This window comes from Rattus norvegicus, chromosome 7 (genome assembly GCF_036323735.1).
Source record: "Rattus norvegicus strain BN/NHsdMcwi chromosome 7, GRCr8, whole genome shotgun sequence".
NCBI lineage: Eukaryota > Metazoa > Chordata > Mammalia > Rodentia > Muridae > Rattus > Rattus norvegicus.
This window is the reverse complement of record NC_086025.1, coordinates 115592780-115611271: the sequence shown is the minus strand read 5'-3', so window position 1 is coordinate 115611271 and position 18492 is coordinate 115592780. Positions and strand designations below refer to the sequence as shown.

Sequence of the window (18492 nt, the reverse complement as noted above, 5' to 3'; positions counted from 1 at the left end):
ACAGCCAGAGTTAGGCAGGGAAATGCCCATGCAAGCCCATAGTGCAAGTGCAGTGACGGCCCTGAGCGTCACCCTTGCCCCCGGTGTGCACTCTATCATTCACACCCAGGAGGACACCCTGACACCACCTGCACACTCGCACACTCACACACTCAGCTGCCAGCACTGGGAGCTGGGGGCGGGGCGGGTGCCCTTCAGGCAGACACTCGGCTCCTCTTGCCCGCCCCGTGGGGCTCACTGCAGATGCCAGGGGTTATTTTAAGCCTGGATCAATGGACGATTTTTTGGTGACACAGGCTTGGGAGGGGAAGAGACAGGGGGCGGGCGCCCTAGAGCTTTGCTGTGCTCAGAGGCCCTGGGGTCCAGGATAAAGGGGTCTCACCTTCACTGGACTGCATTGTCTCTAGACCCCCTAGGCCAGCTCTCAGCCTCATATCAGCTGCGTGGAGGGTTAGATCCCAGGACAAAGACAAGTTGTGTCTTACAGCGACTCTTCCCCTGCTGCTCCTCACCCCAAGACCATGTGTCTATACAGACAGGCATCTAGGGTTTGGCACAGACCCTGTAGTTGTTGGCACCTGCGGTTGTTGGCTCACCGTGGAACCCACAGAACCAGGCTATGGTTGGGAGAGACCTGGGGATGGGGTGAGGTGCAGTCCCTGCACGGGAAGGGGAGTCAGTCCCTTCACTGGAGCAATGGAACCACCACAGGTCAACAAGGGGTCATTGCTGAGCAAATGCCAAGACAATAGGGGGAAGAGAAGACCCCAGAAGAGCTGCAACCATGGGAGACTCTCTGGACAAGGGAGATGTTGCAGTTCCAGAGGTTGGGGTGGAGAGAGGGCACCCTCAGAATCCCTCCAAACCCCGATGACATAGACGTGGTGTGACAGAAGGACAGGAGTCTAATGTCCACAGCACGGTTGGTGGTGAATATTTCCATCCTTAGAAAAGCCAGGGAGGGAAGCACAGAAAGACGCCGTGTCAGAAAGCACAGCTCCGAAGTTCTGATCAGAGCCACAAAGCCCCAACTAAAAACCAGGCATGACATAGGCTGTAAAGTGTGGTGTGCCCTGTGATGCAGTTATTCCAGGATGGGATTAAACACTTCATGTCTCTGTTCATTTTGTTCCTCACCCCCCCCCTTCTAAATGACAATGTAGAAAGTCTTTTTGTGGGGATGGGGTCTTCAGTACTGGAACTATGCTCGGGCATGGGCTCATGTGTACGGGGAGGGGAAGAGGTCATTTCTAGCCAGGGTGAATGGAGACAGCCTGGGGGTGGGGGTAGTTGCTCTCCTTCCAGCCTTAACCCACTAATACCTGCCACTGCTGTCAGCCCTCATCTCATACAACAGGACTCGATTCTCCTGAGGATGTAAATCCGTCCTCTTCCGTTCTCACACCCTCCACTTTCATAAGCTGCTTCCAGGCTCCGAAGGAGGAGGGGTGGAGAGGAGAAGAAAGGACCCTAGAGCGGTTAAACTCCCCATCAGACGGGAGTTAGAAGCAAGAGAAGCAAGTATCGTTTCACTGTCTCATCCAGCGGATATTGACAGGCACCTGAGCTGTTCTGGGGACAGAGGGCTCAATTGGAAACCTAGCCTTTGCCCTCCTGGTGTCCCCATATGGACAGTGAGAGGTAGAGAGGTAATCTCAACCTCCTGGAAGGAATGGATTATGACTCTGCCCTTCAGAGGAAGGTCTTGATTTATATCACTAGGGTTTTTTTTGGGGGGGGGGAGGATTGTTTTCGTTTTGATTTTTTTAGGATGGATTTTTTTTTTTTTGGTTCTTTTTTTTTTTTCGGAGCTGGGGACCGAACCCAGGGCCTTAGGCAAGCGCTCTACCACTGAGCTAAATCCCCAACCCCTCGTTTTGATTTTTTGAGATAGGGTCTTGTGTGGTTCGAGCTGGTCTTGAACTCCTAATCCTCAAGTCTGCAGGAATGTACTACCAAACCAAACTGCCAGCTTGTTTTCTTTGTGTTTGTTTTCTTTCTTTCTTTCTTTCTTTCTTTCTTTCTTTCTTTCTTTCCTTCCTTCCTTTTCTCTCTCTCTTTCTTTCTTTCTTTCTTTCTTTCTTTCTTTCTTTCTTTCTTTCTTTCTTTCTTTCTTTCCTTGAAACAGAATTTTCCAATAAAGACTCGGCTGGCGAGCCTGTAACTCACCACCTAGACTGGTGGTTCTCAACCTGGAGGTTGGAGGTGGAATATCCTATATGTCATGTATCAACATTACGATTCATAACAGTAGCAAAATTACAGTTATAAAGGAACGATGAAACAACTTTATGATGGGGTGGGGGGTCACTATGGGGAGCTGTATCACAGGGTTGCAGCAGGCCTGATTTAGATCAGTTTATCCTCAAGGAATCCTCCTGCTTCATCCTTAGGGTATGAAAAGACACTCTTGTTCTCTTTGCTTTTTGAGACAGGGTCTCACCATATTGCCCCGGCTGGCAAAGTTGTGAGCCCAAGCAGTCTTCCTTCTTCCACCTCTCCCCAAGTCTTCAGTACTGCTATGTCGCTGCAGAAACCAAGAAGACCTTTTGACCTTAACAGGAACAACTGAGGCAGGCCTGGAGAGGCAATGGCTGGCTGGCGTCAGGGTCAACTTTTCCTTACCAACTCAGCTGGGAGTGGTTGAAGAAGAGCCCTGAGCCAAGCCTTGCCATTCTTTCCCTAAGCTTGTGAAGGATCTGGGAGTCCCAGGGAGTGAGAGACCAAGGACAGATAGGGGAGTACAGCTGTCTGGTCCCCAGGACCTGCTCAACCTTCTAAGGCTGAGGGAGGATGGGGAGGGGAGCCGACCACTTGAGGGCTCTGGCCAGGCGATTCTCAGAACTGGGACATCCTAGGACCCCAGCCAAATGTCCAGATTTTAGAATCAGGGCACACGCTCTGGGGCAGACCAGAGAGGGGTTAATCAAGGCTTGACTCTGCCACTTTTGTGTTGGGGGTCCTTGTTATGGAAGGGGAAATGCCTTCTTCATTCACGTCACGACCAGAACACAGGGATGGAACTTTGATGTGTGTGTGTGTGTGTGTGTGTGTGTGTGTGTGTGTGTGTGTGTGTGTGTGTATGTGTGTCCCTTTCCAGTGAATTCCAGGCTGCTTTGATCTCTATGCCTCTGTCCCCTTACTTAAAAAGCAGGGAATCGCTCATCCAAGGCTGCCAAGATCCGAGTCCCCAGAGCTTTAAGCTGAGCCCCCTCGAGGGCCCAATTCCGACAACAATTTAAGTGCGGTCTTGGAGAGGGTCCCTGGTGGGGCGCGCTTGCTGTACTGGCCTTACAGAACCCCTCCCTCCCGGCGTAGCGGCCGCGCTCCTCCCCCAGTTCTGCCTCCCTCCCGCCCTCCTCCCCTCGCTCCCTCTCCCGCCCGCCCAAGCCCGCGCCGAGCCCGCGCCGGAGCCAGAGCCGGAGCCAGAGCGCGGGCACCGCGGAGCGGGCGGCGGGAAGGCAGAGGTGTCCGGCGACCCGCCGCCCGGCTCAGTCCCCGAAAGACCCAGGACCCGCACGTCCGCCGGGGCCAAAGGGACCCGGGGACTGTGCAGACGAGCACCTGCCTCCCGCCTTCACGGTGCACAGTCCGAGGTGAGCCCCGGAGGAGAACGCGCCCACCGGAGATCCAGCCCCGCGAACTCCACACGGAGCTCACTTGTGTCTGGAACTGCGGACGCACCAGGAGGCGTCGGCCCGGAGCCAGCGCGGGCAGCTGGGCGACCAGGCGACAGGTCTCGGAGGGCTGGGGGAGCCTGGCAGAGCGGCCACGCGCCGAGCCATGAGCGGGGCGCAATAACAGGAGGAGCGGGCCGCATGGAGCGCGCTGGGGCGCGGGGACAGCGTTGTGGCCGGCGCCCGCATGGGCTCCCGCTCGCGCTCCGGCTGGCGCTGCTGCTGGCGGGGTCGCCGTCGGGCCGCGCGGGGGCTCCCGAGGCGCAGGAGACCGCAGCGTCCGGCACCGTGGCACCGGCGGGAGGGGACCGCTGCCGCGGCTATTACGACGTGATGGGCCAGTGGGACCCGCCCTTCAACTGCAGCTCCGGTGTCTACAGCTTCTGCTGCGGCACGTGCGGCTACCGCTTCTGTTGCCACGACGGCCCGCGCCGCCTGGACCAGAGCCGCTGCTCCAACTACGACACACCGGCCTGGGTGCAGACTGGCCGCCCGCCCGCCCGCGCCCGTGACACCGCCGCTCCGCGCGACCCGGCCCGCGAGCGCAGCCACACTGCGGTCTACGCGGTGTGCGGTGTCGCCGCACTGCTCGTGCTGGTCGGCATCGGGGCACGCCTGGGTCTGGAGAGAGCGCACAGCCCCCGCGCTCGCCGCACGGTGACCAGGTGAGTGCGCCCGCTTGCCGGTCCGCCCGTCTCGGCTTCACCGTCCCTAGCTGGGTCCAAATTGCACTCAACTGCATCCTTTTCGACCCTCTAAATCCTCAGCCTCTCCGCAGCCCCTTTCTCCTTTTGTTTTGTTTTGTTTTTCTGGATCTCTGGTCTCTCTCGTCTCTGCTTCACAGAGGGAGATACCTGATAGCCCTCTCTCCCCTTGACCTTCCCTCCTCTACTGGGCTGTGGATCCTCCTTGTGGCTCTAACCTCCTCTGCAGAAGACAAAAAGTCGGTGTCCACGGGATGGGGCACGGACGATGGTCAGGAAGAACACTGGACTGGGGCAGTTTTAAGGGTGGTCGCAGACTTAGAGAAGAGAGAGGGTGCTTGGCTGGTTCCCCCGCTGTTTCCCTTTCCCGCCCTCCTCCCACCTCCATCCATTTCCCCAACCCAGCGTGACTCAAACCTGACCTTCATTCCCTGGAATTTCAGAAGCATCCCCTTCTCAATAGGGCCCTAACACCCCCCTCCCCGCCCCCCGCAAAGGTCTGGCTTTCCAGCTGCTCAGAACGGGTGTGTGGAGGGAATATAGACCTGAGTTTTACAGACCAGCCAGCTCCTGGCTAAGTTTTGATCTTATTTTGAGAGTTGTCAGCGGAATGGGACCGCTGGGAGCTGAGATTCTGTCTGGACCCCGGCTGGACCTCCTCTGCTTATGTCCCAGCCACCCCCAGGGCCCTGCTTGTTCTCTCTCTCTTTCCACGGGTCCCAGCCCCATTGGTTAAGTAGACTGTCGGCACCACATGCAACAGGCTGCAGGTGGGAATAACAGTAAAGAGACACCCCTGACCCCCCCACCCCCGCGCACATACACACCTGGTGGACCAGACGTACATGTTTCAGGGGGCAGAGCATGAGAGTGGTCGCCACCAGACCACTTACCCCATCCCTACCAGACACCCGGAGGACAGAAATGGAGCTGGGACCTTGTTTTTTTTTTGAAGCCACTGAATTGCAAAGCAGTGAGCTTCTCAATGCTGCTGGGGCAGAAGCTCAGCCTCTGAATGTGGGATCAAAGGTAGCAAGAAGTGGAGGAGGCCGGAGAGGCAGCGGGAGCCAGAGACCCATTGTAGTATAGGGTGACTGGGCTAGTCCATAGCTGGCTGGTTCATTTGCAAAACTCCACCTGCAAGCCCAGATTTGGTTGTGTGCCCATAACCATGTGCCTTGACTTTCTTCTTTGCGCTCCTAGGCAGGGATGTTCTGAACCCCTGACCAAGTGTCTCTTTAATTCTGCCATACTCACACCGATAGCTAGGGAAGAATGGCTAGAGGGGTTGGAGGGGACTGGAGTCGGGCCTTGGAGAATCCATGCAAAGGCCCAGAGGCACAAGGATCCCTTCTTTCTGTCACAGAACCAAGTTATCATAGGTGCTTGCCCGGTGGTGGGATAACTGGCACGAACCATTGAGGAGTGGGAAGGCCAGGTCGTCTTAGGCAGCCTGCGGACCCCCTTAGACCCTCTCACCTTCATGGTCCTTGGCCATCTCAGGTGTCTTCCAGTATGCCTCATCAATAATCAGCCGTAACCGAGCCCCAGAAGGAGGGTCAGGCTGAGTGGGAGAAAATCATGGGTTCTGGGTACTGCAGGCAGCTGGGCTGAAGGCTGGGCTGCCTATGGGAAAGGCTCAGTCAGACACTGTCACAGCTGGTGGGGGCTGGGTGTTCTGGGTACCCGGGGAGGCAGCTGCCCAAGGTCATACAGCCTTTGGGTGTTGGGCTGCCACAGAGGGATCTCCGTGGCTCCCTCTTCTCCTTGTTGTCTGCCTTCCTTGTCTGTATGCCAGCTAGGTCCCAGGCCTGGCAGAAGCCCCACACTGCAGGAGGACAGGTAAGGGAGATTGGAGGAAGCACTCTGGTAGCATTTGAATGAATGAGAACATGTGAGGAGGAGGAAGATGAGGATGAGGAGGATACTGGATGGACAAGCTGGAACAGGAGGCTCAAGGGGAGGGAGGTCTTCGAGAGTGAACTCCAGGAAGGAGCCTCAGGAACAGGAGGTGGCCCTAGTTACATATGACCTCATTAGCTTCCTGACCTGCTTTGGGAGATGGCCATCCTGGGGCCATAAGTGAGGCAGGCCATGCCTGGTAGGAGGACTGAGCTATCTGAGGTCTCTAGAAAGAACAGAAGGGAGGCCTGAGAGGTTGAAAAACTACCCAGAGATACAAAGCAAGGCCATCAGGGACAGGAGAGAGGACTTAGCGGTTAAGAATACTAGCTGCTCTTCCGGAGGACCCAAGTTCAATTCCCAACAACCACATGTTGGCTTATGAAGAGTGGTTCTCAACCTGTGGATCATGACTCCTGGTGAGGGGGGAGGGAGTCAAGCAACCCTTTCACAGACTATTGGAAAACACAGATATTTACATTACAATTCATGACAGTAGCAAAATTACAATTATGAAGTAGCAATGAAGATAATTTTATGGCTGGGGGGGCTCACCACAACATGAGGAACTGTATTAAATTGTTGCAGCGTTAGGAAGGTTGAGAACCACTGGTTTATGAGCATCTGTAACCCTAGTTGTAAGAATTTATGTCCTCATCCGGCCTCCGAGGGCACCAGGCACACATGTGGTATAAAGATATTCATGCAGGCAAAATACCCATATACATAAAATAATAAAACAATTAAAAACAAAACAAGGTGAGACCTTGGTGGCCATGGCCAGCCTTTGATAAGTTAGAACCTGGCTGATGGAGAGGCAGAAGCTGCAAGTCCCCTCAACATCTTTCTGTCTCCACAGGACACTGACAGAACTTCTCAAGCAGCCAAGCCCCCAAGAACCACTGCCTCCACCTCTGGGTCCATCCTTGGGTAACTGCGTCCAGGTACAAATGGGTGACGGTGTTCTCCGGGGTTCTCCCCACAACAGCACAGGTGAGTAGGTGTTAGATGGCCATTGGCTCATCTATAGCAAGGCAGGGGAGGAGGTGGGCGAGTTGGTTGGTTAGCAGGGGAGTTATGGTGGAAAGGCTACCTGTCATGTATAAATAAGTGGCTGCCTGTGAAGGAGTGTGATTGGAGTCTGGACAAGCCCTCCGTGGGGAAGTACCATCTTGTCGTCTCCTGGGCAACGATGCTGTGAGAAAGGCTCCAGATTCAGGATAAGCTAGCTAGGGCTGTTAGGTCGAAGCTCTGGCTTGTGGATCTGGAACCCATCCCTGGGTCTTGAGTAGTGGTTCCCCCGCCTTCTACATGTGGGATTCTGGCCCGGGGCTTAGCATCTTGCTAGCGAGGGAGCCATCCATTAGGGTAGCACCCCCTCAGGACTTGCGGCCATTGTTCATGTTTTTCTGAGCCAAGTCAGGACGTCCATCCCCCAAGTTGCCCGAAGCTACAGTGGGGGAGGGCAGGACGTTGAAAAGTGGCGCAGTCAAGCTCAGCTTTTTTTCCCCTTTACACTCCACTCTCCCCTCCAGACAAGAAACGTCTCAATAATGCGCCTCTGGGGTCCGCCACCCCAGGACCCCCGCGCGGTCCGCGGCCGCAGGGTGGTGGCAGCCTGACGTTGCAGCCTGACTATGCCAAGTTTGCTACTCTCAAAGCAGCTGCGCTCAAGGCCACAGGTGAGGTGCATGCTGCTGGTGCCAGTTCCCCAGGGGATACTACCTTGCCCACCTCAAAAGGGAGCCCGCTTGACTAATCCGAGTCCAGGGCGTCCCCAAGCAGCCAATCGGCTCCTTCCCCTGCCCGCTGATCCCTCTCCCCCATCACCTAAAGCAGGTGCTGAGCCGCCTGACTTGCTTCGTCCTGTTCCCCCTACTCCCACCCCACGCAGAGGCTGCGCCCCAGGACTTCTATCAACGTTTTCCCTCTACCGAGTCGGGCCCGCGGACTCTCCCTGCGCGGGTCCCGCGGCCTCCAGAGGACTTGCCTGCGCTGCTCGACGCCTGTCCCTGGGCCCCTCCGGGTTATGTACCTCCCGCCGGCCCTGTCTCGTCCGTCCCTTATGCGGCCTGGACCGCAGGCCGCCCCGCGAGACCGCTCCCCCGTAGCCACTTGGTGGCTCAGGTTTCTCCAGCGCCCCGGCGGCCCAGCCACGCGCCGCGGCGTCAGTTCAGCGTGGAGAAGCTGCCCGAGGCCTTCAGCGCGCAGCCCACGAGCTTTTACAGCAGCGCGGGCAGAGGACCCCGGCATCTAAGCACCAACAGCAAAGCTGAGGTTACTGTTTAAAGCGGAACCATTGGAGCCTTCTGCACGGTCCTGGGACCCAGGTCGTGGAGTTGCAGTGCAGGTCTCAATCCAAACAGGAATGAGGGCATTTGGAGCCTGTGGCTAAAGGGTCAAAAGGGCCAGGTGTTCTGTTCTTGGGAATGTAGGGCTATCCTTACTTGTGTAAATAAACCCTCTAATGTGGTTCCCGTCCCAAAGAGCTCATCAGTCACTGATTGGACAGATAGCAGTGCAAACCCAGAGAGGGTGGCGGAGTTGAATGCCAAACAATGCTCACAGCATGTGGAGCCATTGTCACCCGTAGGTCTGGGTTCAGGGGAGAGAGGGCTTGCTACCCCTGTGGGGGTTCATGGGCTCTACCAGAGGCTAGCTCCTCCCCATCCCGCTGCTGATCTCTCACTCAACAGTTTGAGCTAGCCCAGCCTGGCTGATCCTCATTGACACAGTCTGGCCCTGGGCCGGCTCCTGGCTTGCAGGCTGCTTGGTCAGATTGGCCCAGGGCCACCCCCCCTAATGGGTGTGGGCCACATGGACATCTGGTGCTCAGGATAGAGGAGCCTCGTCCCAGGAGCCGCTCTGGGTTAAGGGGGATGGAGATGTTGGGATGGGAGCCTAGCAATGCCTCTCCCTTGGGGCGCTCCTACTGCACAGGGTTGGCCCCGCCAGCTCTCGCTCTTCCTGCCAGAGGCTCCCAGTACCTGGCTGAGGCCCAGGGCACTGTCAGCTCCTGTTTGCATCTCCTCCAAGTTCCTTAGTTCCATGTTCTGGCGTGTGTGTGGGCACCCTGGCTAAATCCAGGTGAGGTATATGACCTCAACAAAACCACTCCGGGTGGGGTGGGGTGGGGTGGGGTGGGGTGCGGGTGGGAGGGTGGCACACTGCCCAAACAACAGCCACCATGTTACTGTTTCTTCTTTAACCCTGAGAGAGAGAGACCTACAGGGCTGTCTGCAGATAAAGAAATTAAGGTTTTGGGACCTAAGTACATTGCCTGAGATCTGCACTGGGGCTGGGCTGAGGCAGAGGGCAGTGGCCACCACTGCAATGCTGACTCCAGTGGACGTGCTGCACTCCTGACTGCATTAACCTCTGTCGTGTGCAGTCTGAAGTTAATGCCTTTTAGGAAAGGGTGTGGTTCAGGGCTGTTGGTTGGCCAGGTGAACGGGATTCAGCCCCAGCCTGGAGCCTTCCATCCTACTTCTAAAGGCCCAGATACCCCGTGTGGGCCTCTCACCAGGCTCACTTACTGCGCCCTGGTACTTCTTGTGTCACACTGCGATCACCTGAGCACGATGAGCCTGATGCTGGGGTGAGAGGCTTGCTCTATTCTGCATATATGCAAGCGGAGGAGGTGAGGGGCCAGCTCACCAAAGTGACTCAGCTGGGAAATGCAAGAACAGAGCTGTATGTGGCCAGAAGATGGTGAAATGCTAAGGGCCCTACCTACAGGAAGCAGAAATGAAGCAAGGGCTCACCTGGTGAAGGAGTGACTTCATACCTCAAGTTCCAAAGAACTGCCACTACCAACCAGCCAGCTGGCTGAATGGCCAGGCAAGGAGCTGGAATCTGGATAACAGCCCTTTGATCCCAGACTCTCACCCATCCCTTGTGTGTCAGGTTCACTCATGGGCAAGAAGGGCCACCAGACTGCAGCTATCTGGCTGCCCCCGGTCTCCAGCTCACTGCTGGCCAGGTAACGCAGTCATTGGTTACATCAATGTAATGGTCTTACTAGAGACTCACACAATCTTGGGTTAGGTGGTACCAATCTGTGTTTATTGAAAACCTATGTCCAGCACATGGTGCATGTTTCAACATCGACAAGACATAGGTGTATCCCCTGTTCAGTGAAAAACAACACCACCCCCCCACAAGGAGAAAAGGCACAGTATATACACAAGACACGAGGGCTAGGCTGCCCCACGGCAGGGGCCATAAATTATAGTGCCGGCTGGGGACAGGTGGAAGGAAGGTAGAGTAGGTGGGGTCCAAGCACAGGAAGGGCCTGCCCCTACCTACTCTCTGCTTCAACCAGCTTGAAGGGATGAGAAGCACAAGGAGGGACAATTCCTTTCAAGTCTCTCAGGAAGCCCTGAGCCAAGCAGTCCACAAAAGCAGGACCACTCTTCTTTCTAGGACTCCCCCGATCTCAAGGCAAGAGACCTGAGTCCTGCTGCCTACCCTGAAAATGAGAGGCTTGTGGCTGGGAAAGGTGTGGGACCAGTGTCTGCCGCCCTGGCTTATTCAGACAGGAATTAGGGGTAAAAATACACTCTATGGGAGGTAGGAGTTAGGGTGGGGGAGGAAGAACAAATAATCATGCTGAAGACCCCTGGACCTCAGGCCCAATGGTGGCTTCATCCTGTCCAGCCCCGTGGGCCTACCCTGAGCTCAGGCGGCCATCTCAGGGGGTAGAGGAGTGGGAAGGAACAGGACAATTAAATAAGATACCATTTATTTTTTAAAAAATTAAAAAACAATGCCGACATTATTTTTCACCCATCCCTAGACCTGCCCCTGCCTCCCACCCACCTCCCCAGGACTGGGCTCCCTCCCTTCCCTGGCTGAACCTTATAATGATGAAAAAAAAAAAAAAAACAATGAAAGGCTTAGTCAGGCACAGGGGAGGGAGTGCAGACCCAGGGAGAGGAACGGAGATGCCACAGCAACTTTGCCCTGTATCATGGCAGGCCCAAGCACACACATATAAAAACATCTGTATAAAAAGGGGCGCGTCAGGTAAGTCCAGAATGCAAAATGCTCTCTGGTGCAGAGACCTAGTTCCCAGAGAAAGCCTGATTAAAAAAACAAAAAAACAAACAGAAACAAAACATAACAACAACAACAACAACAACAACAAAAAAAAAAAAACAAAAAAAAACAAAAACAAAAAACCCAGAGGCAGAAAGGAGACAGTCTCCAGAGGGCTGGGAGGGGGACTTGGCAGCATCCTACGCTGCTTTCCAGTAAGGAGATCACCCCAATCCTGCTCAGGCCATCTTTCTTCTCAGCCCACCTGGGCTTAGACCATGGATTTACCACAGCAGTTTTAAGGAGCCTGGCTCATGGTCCTACTGGCCCGAAATGATCCAAAAGCCTTGGCAGGTAACAGCTCAGAAAACCAGTCTTGCCTTTGTCCCCACAGCTCTTGGAGGAGGGAGAAAAACAGATGGGGAGACAGAGACAAAGGCGGGAAGAAGCAGCAGACCAAGCCCCGACGGGGGTCAGGAAGCAGCGATGGCAGTGCCACCGCCCAGCTTGACAATCATCTGCTGGCAGTCACTGCAGGAACGGCGGTCACCCACCTTCTCCAGGGTGCGGGCAGCTTCAGCCAGCAGCACTGCCCGCTGGCCCGGGGAAGATAGGAAGGAGAGGGGAAGATGGCGGCAGGCCAGCAGGATGGCAGTGGCTCGTTCTCGCTGGCCAGGCCAGGTGTCTACTTCTCCTGTGGGAATGAGATTTACATAAGCACTGTCCCAAAGAGTTATATGGCCTCATTTGTGGAACTCCCCCTCATCCTGTGAGGAGGTGTGCTCCACTCCCTCCCTAGTCTTCCTCAAAGGGCAGAAGATGAATTTGGGAACTGAGTGGGCCGAGATAAGTCAGGAGTGCCAGATGCCAGGGCTTCAAACTCTCTACTCCCCAAGGGTAGGACACACGGGGCCTTTGGCCTTTGGCCGCTGGACTCACCGTGTTTGGTGTTCTGAGTGGTGCGGCGCCGTAGGCTGTGCTCCAGCAGCTGGTGTGTACGGGTGGGGCTGGCTCCCGCCATTAGTCGAACAGTTGCTTCATGCAGGAACACCTGGCAGGTGCAGGGGACACCAGTCAAACTCTGGGTCTGACCCGTCTAATCGCAGTGTACTATCTTACCCTCAAGCTAAGCTAGGAACCTACATCAACAGCCAGAAAGGGGACAGAGCATGGGCCAGCCGCTGGCAGAAGCAATACAAGATGAGTCAAGGGGGTTGGGGATTTAGCTCAGTGGTAGAGCGCTTGCCTAGGAAGCGCAAGGCCCTGGGTTCGGTTCCCAGCTCCGAAAAAAAAGAACCAAAAAAAAAAAAAAAAAAAACAAAAAAAAAAAAACAAAAAAAACCCAAGATGAGTCAAGGCCAAAGGGAGTCTTCCCTGCAGCTGACAAACCCAAGGTACCCTCTAGGGTTTGAAGACAGCAGTTTGAGTGACGGACACCTTGTCCTTGAGGGCTGTGTCTCAGTCAGACGAAAGGACAAAGGAGGAAGAGGGGGGGGGGGGAATAGCTAGGCTGGTGTCAAATTCAGTATCTCATTTCTTCAGAAAGGAATGGAGTCCAGACTGGAGTCTTCTCCAGTCCTTGACATTGCAACCCAACACTGTCCTTTACAAGGGTCACGCCAAAGGACTGTGCAGTACAGCCAACCCCCCACCCTCCACAGGGAGATCACACACACGGGAAATCTCATGGTGTAGTTCATGGTTTGTGTCGCTGCTCACTGCTCTCCTGGTTACATGTGGGTGGCAGATTGATTGGTCGGACTTGGTGCATGCTTCCAGGGATAAGTCTGTCTTTGAGACAGGGTCACACTATGTAGTCCTGGTTGGCCTAGAGCTCCCAATATAGACCAGGCTGGTTTCAAACTCACTGGGATCCTCCTGCCTCTGCCACCATAGGGCTAGGATCAAAGGTAAGAGTTACCATGCCAGCTCGGAAGAATAGAATTTCTTTCGTGTGTTTGAATGCGTCTGTGTGGAGGGTGAACGCTCCACTGTGCATGTGGAGGTAGGATTTGTGAGAGTTGACTCTCTCCTGCCACCATGTGGGTGGGTGCTGGGGACTGGACTCAGGCCATCAGGTTTAACAGCAAGCGCTTTGGCCTGCCAAGTCCTCTCTCTGCCTAAATCAGCTGCCTGTAGGAAAACAGGAACCTCTGGTGGGTGGAGGTCAAGGTCTAGGTCTCTAACTTTTTTGTCATCCCCAGCCTTAGAGATAGAAACTAGGGCCTCACACACGTCTGGCAAGCTCTCTGCACTGGGCTACACCCTTGGCCTTTCTAACTTTGAGACCCCAGGCTGGCCTTGAATTGGCAATAGTCCTGCTTCAGCCTCGGGTAGCCAGTGATGCTAGGTGGGAACAGGGGCCCTGAAGCTTCCTGAGCAAAGACAGGCACGAAAGAGGGCATTTTAAGGGAGGCATTTGATACAGTGTGTGAGCAGACCAGAGGTCTAACCTGAATTGGTTCTATAAGGGAGGTGCAGCCCAAACTGTGGGGTACAGTTCTGCCTGCCTGCCTGCCTGCCTGCCTGCCTGTTTGTCTCTCTCTCTCGGCTTTGTTGGTGAGGTACGGTCTTATGTTGCCTGTGGAGGGATCTGCCTGCCTGCCTGCCCGTCTGTCTCTCTCTCTCTCTCGGCTTTGTTGGTGAGGTACGGTCTTATGTAGCCTGTGCTGGCCTCCAGCTTACTAGGTGGCCAAGGAGGGTCTGGGTTCCTGACCCTTGTCCCTTCATGTCCCGAGCGCCAGGATTACAAGTGTGTGCCACCACACTCGGGATTTATTTGGTGCTAGGGTTGACACAGGGCTTTGTGCATTTCAGGCAGGCACACCACCAATTAGGCTACTTGCCCGTGCTCTGATGCCTGTCAGGCCATTGTCTTGGTTTGCTGCAGTGTTCAGTACGACCCTGAGGCTGTTACTTCAGGCTGAGGGATTTCTTCCCCATTAATAGTCTTGCCTTTCAGCGCCCCTTCTAGCCCAGCTCACTCCTTTCCTTAGCATTTATCATATGGTATCCTCTTCTGCTCTCATAGAATAATCCAGGTGCCTGTATGCAGATCCTCACACAGTAACAGTGTGAGGGGAAGGGGAGGAAGCAGGGCGGAGCAACACAGGTTTCGGGGCACAAGCAGAGCGTACTGAGTTCATAGACGCTATAATTCCCTGATTAAGAGCTGCACAGGACTTGGCTGACCAACTTCCTGTCACGGGGTGAGGTGAGCTCATGAGGTCTCAGGCCTCTTGTGAGGACCTATATGCAGCGACAGATTTGCTGGGAGATGGAGTTGGGACATTATTGTCAGTGGTGTGGCCATCGGCAAGGTCCCACATGCTTAGAAACAAACCCAGTAAAACTCACTGGGTCATTGAAAAATCAAAGAAAAAGAAAGGGGAGTGTGGGAAGAGGAGAGGAAGCTGCAGGAGTAGGGAGGCTAACAGGACTGAAGAGGAGCAAAGCCCATTTTATACACGTGTGTGCACACATGGGAACGTCACAATGAAACTCACTAATTAGTGTAGTGACTGTACTGTATGCTAACCAGAACCAAAGTGAAGGCTATGCCCAATATAATTATTATACTTATAACATACTTATATATAACTTGTGAATATGTGGTTATTATGTGTCAAATAAAAATTAAATATATTTTTAAGCTGGGCATGATGGTGCACACCTTTAATCCTAACATCTGGGAGACAGAGTCAGGGATCTCAGTGAGTTTGAGGCTAGTCTGGTTGACTTAGCAAATTCTAGCCACTCCCCTATGCCCCACTTGAAACGTTTAATGCAATCTATAACACAGTAAGGCCCTGACTGCTGCCTCAGACTGCCACACAGGTTGGGAGGCATGTGCCTGTAATTCACACATGAGGTGCTGAGACAGACTCAAGGCAGCCTAGATAATATGGAGACTCTGCTTATTAACACTAAACAAAATGCCCACTACATTACTCTAATGAGCACAGTAAACAAAAACGGAATGACGTGGCTCTAGAGAAGTGTAGGTGCGCACTTCCTCAAGAGGCTTAACTCAGATGCTGTAGCAGAGGTAGGGGTGCTGTGGAGAGAAGGTGGCACAGGTGAGACGTTCCCAAGTGGCTTACACAATAAACTCCAGTGAATGTCAGTTTCCATGGGGCTCCGGTAAGGCTGCTGTCTGACACTAGTCACAACTACTGTGCTCCCTTGTGCTCAGGACTGGTTGGTGACACATGGCTCTGAGCCGGGCCCACAGTGGTGCGCAAAGGAACTGATGGGTACGTCTTAGTGCTGGACCCTAGACTACACCCACTAGCCTCCATATCCCACCAACCTGCTAGGCCTTACCTTGCGGTATGCTGGGCGGAAACTGTGGGCCAGCCTTCGAAGGCTGCCCAGGTCCCGCTGGAAGCCGGCCAGCTCAGTGCCTGACGCGTGGTAGGTCTCGCCCAGGAGCTGGCTGGCGCTGGCCTGCTTTTGCCAGAGTGTTGTCCTCAGTGACAGTAGCAGATCACAGGTGAACAGCTGGACCACCTACAGGATAAACCACAGGGAGAGACCGGTAATCGGCTTGTGCCTAGTGCAAGGATCCCAGCTCCTTGCCAGACCCTCAGCCCAACAGGTAGCAGCCCTGGGCCTGAACCCAGGTATAAACCCAGGGGCTGGGATTGAGAAGAACATCTGGGAGGAGCACTAATCCTGCACTGCCCACCCTGAGGTGAGTGTGGTTTGTTCCCATCATTCTGCAGGTAAGAAAACCAAAGCCCTAAATAAAAGGGACACAGCACAGGCAGCAGGGGCAGAAGGAAGATCCTCATGGGTCTGAGGTAGCAGGAAGGGGAGAGGTATATAGAGATTTTTCCATCTCCTGGGGAGCCTCCCACGATGGGTCTGAAGGATAAGTCACCCAGAGAAACCAAGGGACTGACTGAGGCAGCAGCAGAGCCTTGGGCAGAGAACAGGGGGAGGAAGTTGGAAGGAGGAGAAAGAGGTGGGCTATCATGAAGGCAGAGGCACACGGTGTTCTCATGTCTGTCTTAGCAGCTACAGAACCCTAGCACGTGACTTAACCTAAGCCTTGGTTTCCCCATCTATAAAATGGGAACAGCAGTACAGCTATTTTACAAGCACTCTGCACACACAGCAGGAGCCGCAGTCTGTGCAGCCGCTGGCAAGTCTAGGCTATCTCCTGGACTCCCAACAGCCCATCAGCAGCACGGGTGGCAGTAAGGGGAGAGTGGCCCTACAAGCAGCACGTAGATTCCCTGAAGTCACTTCCCATCTCACCTAGGTTGGACTTGGGTACTATGCTGCCTGCACAAGGTGCCAACTCTTGGTCATACTAGCCTGTGACTGCTGACAGCCTTGGGGACACAGGTGAGAGACCCTCCCTCTAGGCAAAGTTGGCATTTCTGAATTGTAGACATAGGAGCAACATCGTCATGCATGGGAAAGTGGCTGAACTGGATCTTGCTCTCTGACCACTCTCTCCCAGGCCCATTCTCCTACCCTGAGCTCCTACCTTGAACTACAGCTCCAAGGGCGTCCCCTAAAAACCTTCTAGTTCCTCAAATATAGCAGACAAGGGTTTCCTCATGAGGAACCACACCAGGGGAGAGGCTTGCCCCCAAGCCTGTGATCTACACGTCTATCCTTATAGGGCTGACATGCTGTCCTGACTTCAATAAAGCACCCAAGCCTGCTGACAGCCGCTACCTGACGTTCCAGACCAGCCACTGGAGACAAATCCCAGAAGGCAGCTAGTTCTAACCTTCCAAAACTTCCCTGTCCCCCCCCCCCCCCAGCCTGTGTTACAGCACACATCTTCCTAGGGGACTGGATGTGACACTGTCCTGATTCTCCAGGATGGTTAGGTAGGCCTTCAGCAGTGCCCTTATATCCGGGTCCTCTCTCTTTGGCCACAGCACAGCGGGCAGCCAGGGCAGGCCTCCGTGATGCACTGTGGAAACATTGCACAGGTACTGCCAGAACATGCAATGCAACTACAATGCACCACGGCAGCCCGCCAGGAGGCACGAGGCCCGCAGAGGCACCAGGGCTGTCAGCTGGCCCAGGCCCGAGGGAGCAGCATAGAGCCCTGGCCCGTTCACTTGGGCTCACAGGAAGCTGCCTGCTAGCAGGATCTGGGATCAAGGGAGCCAGGGAGAGGTGACGGTGCAAACACATTTGCCCCAGGAATCAAAAGGTATGTCCGCCCCAGTAGGCTCCATCTGGGGAATGGAACAACTATTCTGGCTTCTGTGCCTTAGAGAGCCCAACAGCTAGGCAAGCTTGGAGTGGGAGTGTTTGTAAGACTACACTGAATCCTCCAGGGGTTCCCACTCACATGGTTAAGTGAAGGGTCAGAAGTAGTGCCGCTGACATTGAGACTGCTCCACAGGTGACCACTGGCCCTCTCACAATGACAGAAGGAGTTCTGTTGCCCATCGGCCTTTCCAGAGAGTGAGGCATGCATGGCTCTACAGGCATAGAAGACGGCCTTCACCAAGGGACTCCTAGAGCAGTGAGTGGGGGGAGGAGAAGCAGGTGAGAACAGGTTAGCTGTGGAACAAACAGTGGGAGAGTCTAAGTAGACGGCATCATCACACCCTCCATCACTGTGGCATCTGCTGGCACCGTGATGCTGCCACTGTGGTCTCCTGTAGCCAGCGCCAGACAGGAAATGCTGGTTTTGAGCCGAGTCAAGCCTTTTCCTGTTTAGTCCTTACTTGGGCCTGAGGGTGACTGGAGAGCGCCCAGGTTCAGTGTTATGGGTCTGGACTGGGCAGAGGTGCCTGCTCACCCATTGCAGTTCTGAACGGCAGAGGAGCCAGGAAGACCCCAGGCAGGGAAGCCTGCCAGGCAGCGTTGCAGACCGCTGTGACTCTGAGGCAGTGGCAGAGTGACCTCAGGTAGCCTACTTGTTGAGCCTCCACGTGTTCAGGTGAGTCAGAGGCAGACACACTCAGGTAGGAGTGCCACTGCAGGGTCCGCACAGGGACAGGCATTCACTGCATAGGGGCTTAAAACTAGGAAGCGCAAGGCCCTGGGTTCGGTCCCCAGCTCCGAAAAAAAAAAAGAACCAAAAAAAACCAAAAAAACAAAAAAACAAAAAAAAAAAAAAAACTGGGCCACCTCAAGGTAACAGACGGTTCAAGCCACTCCCTCCTGCTCCTCTTGGCCCATCCGTG

The 18492-nt window shown here is 54.6% G+C and overlaps 2 protein-coding genes and 1 non-coding gene across 4 annotated transcripts in view; 1 reads left to right on the top strand and 2 right to left on the bottom strand.

Annotated features, from left to right (window-relative positions):
* The first annotated feature begins 3318 nt into the window (after positions 1-3318).
* Positions 3319-8769, top strand: Shisa8 (shisa family member 8). Of its 2 annotated transcripts, none has more exons than NM_001207022.1 (4): positions 3319-4342; positions 7143-7276; positions 7819-7965; positions 8178-8769. In NM_001207022.1, the coding sequence occupies exons 1-4, from the start codon at positions 3819-3821 to the stop codon at positions 8570-8572; spliced, it is 1200 nt and encodes a 399-aa protein (NP_001193951.1). In that variant the 5' UTR covers positions 3319-3818; the 3' UTR covers positions 8573-8769. The 2 variants fall into 2 exon arrangements, with proteins under 2 accessions (NP_001193951.1, XP_038935213.1); XM_039079285.2 differs by having other exon boundaries at positions 3367-4342; positions 8123-8769.
* Positions 8770-10326: 1557 nt separating this feature from the next.
* Positions 10327-18492, bottom strand: part of Srebf2 (sterol regulatory element binding transcription factor 2) — a 58172-nt gene continuing 50006 nt past the window's right edge. The window contains exons 16-19 of the mRNA NM_001033694.2: positions 17649-17817; positions 15650-15835; positions 12263-12374; positions 10327-12017 (exon numbers count right to left, since the gene is read on the bottom strand). Of these exons, the coding sequence (NP_001028866.2) occupies positions 11797-12017; positions 12263-12374; positions 15650-15835; positions 17649-17817 (688 nt within the window). The 3' untranslated portion in view covers positions 10327-11796. The remainder of the gene's footprint in view (positions 12018-12262; positions 12375-15649; positions 15836-17648; positions 17818-18492) is intronic.
* Mir33 (microRNA 33) lies at positions 17252-17320 on the bottom strand. Its single transcript, NR_031847.1, has one exon. It is a non-coding gene; the product is annotated as a microRNA 33 (primary transcript).

Excerpts from the sequence above, each read along its gene's own strand:
- Shisa8 (NM_001207022.1), top strand. The coding sequence starts at position 3,819 with ATGGAGCGCGCTGGGGCGCGGGGACAGCGTTGTGGCCGGCGCCCGCAT. Across the intron at positions 7,277-7,818 it reads TTCTCCCCACAACAGCACAG|ACAAGAAACGTCTCAATAAT; the intron begins GTGAGTAGGTGT and ends TCTCCCCTCCAG. Across the intron at positions 7,966-8,177 it reads AGCTGCGCTCAAGGCCACAG|AGGCTGCGCCCCAGGACTTC; the intron begins GTGAGGTGCATG and ends CACCCCACGCAG.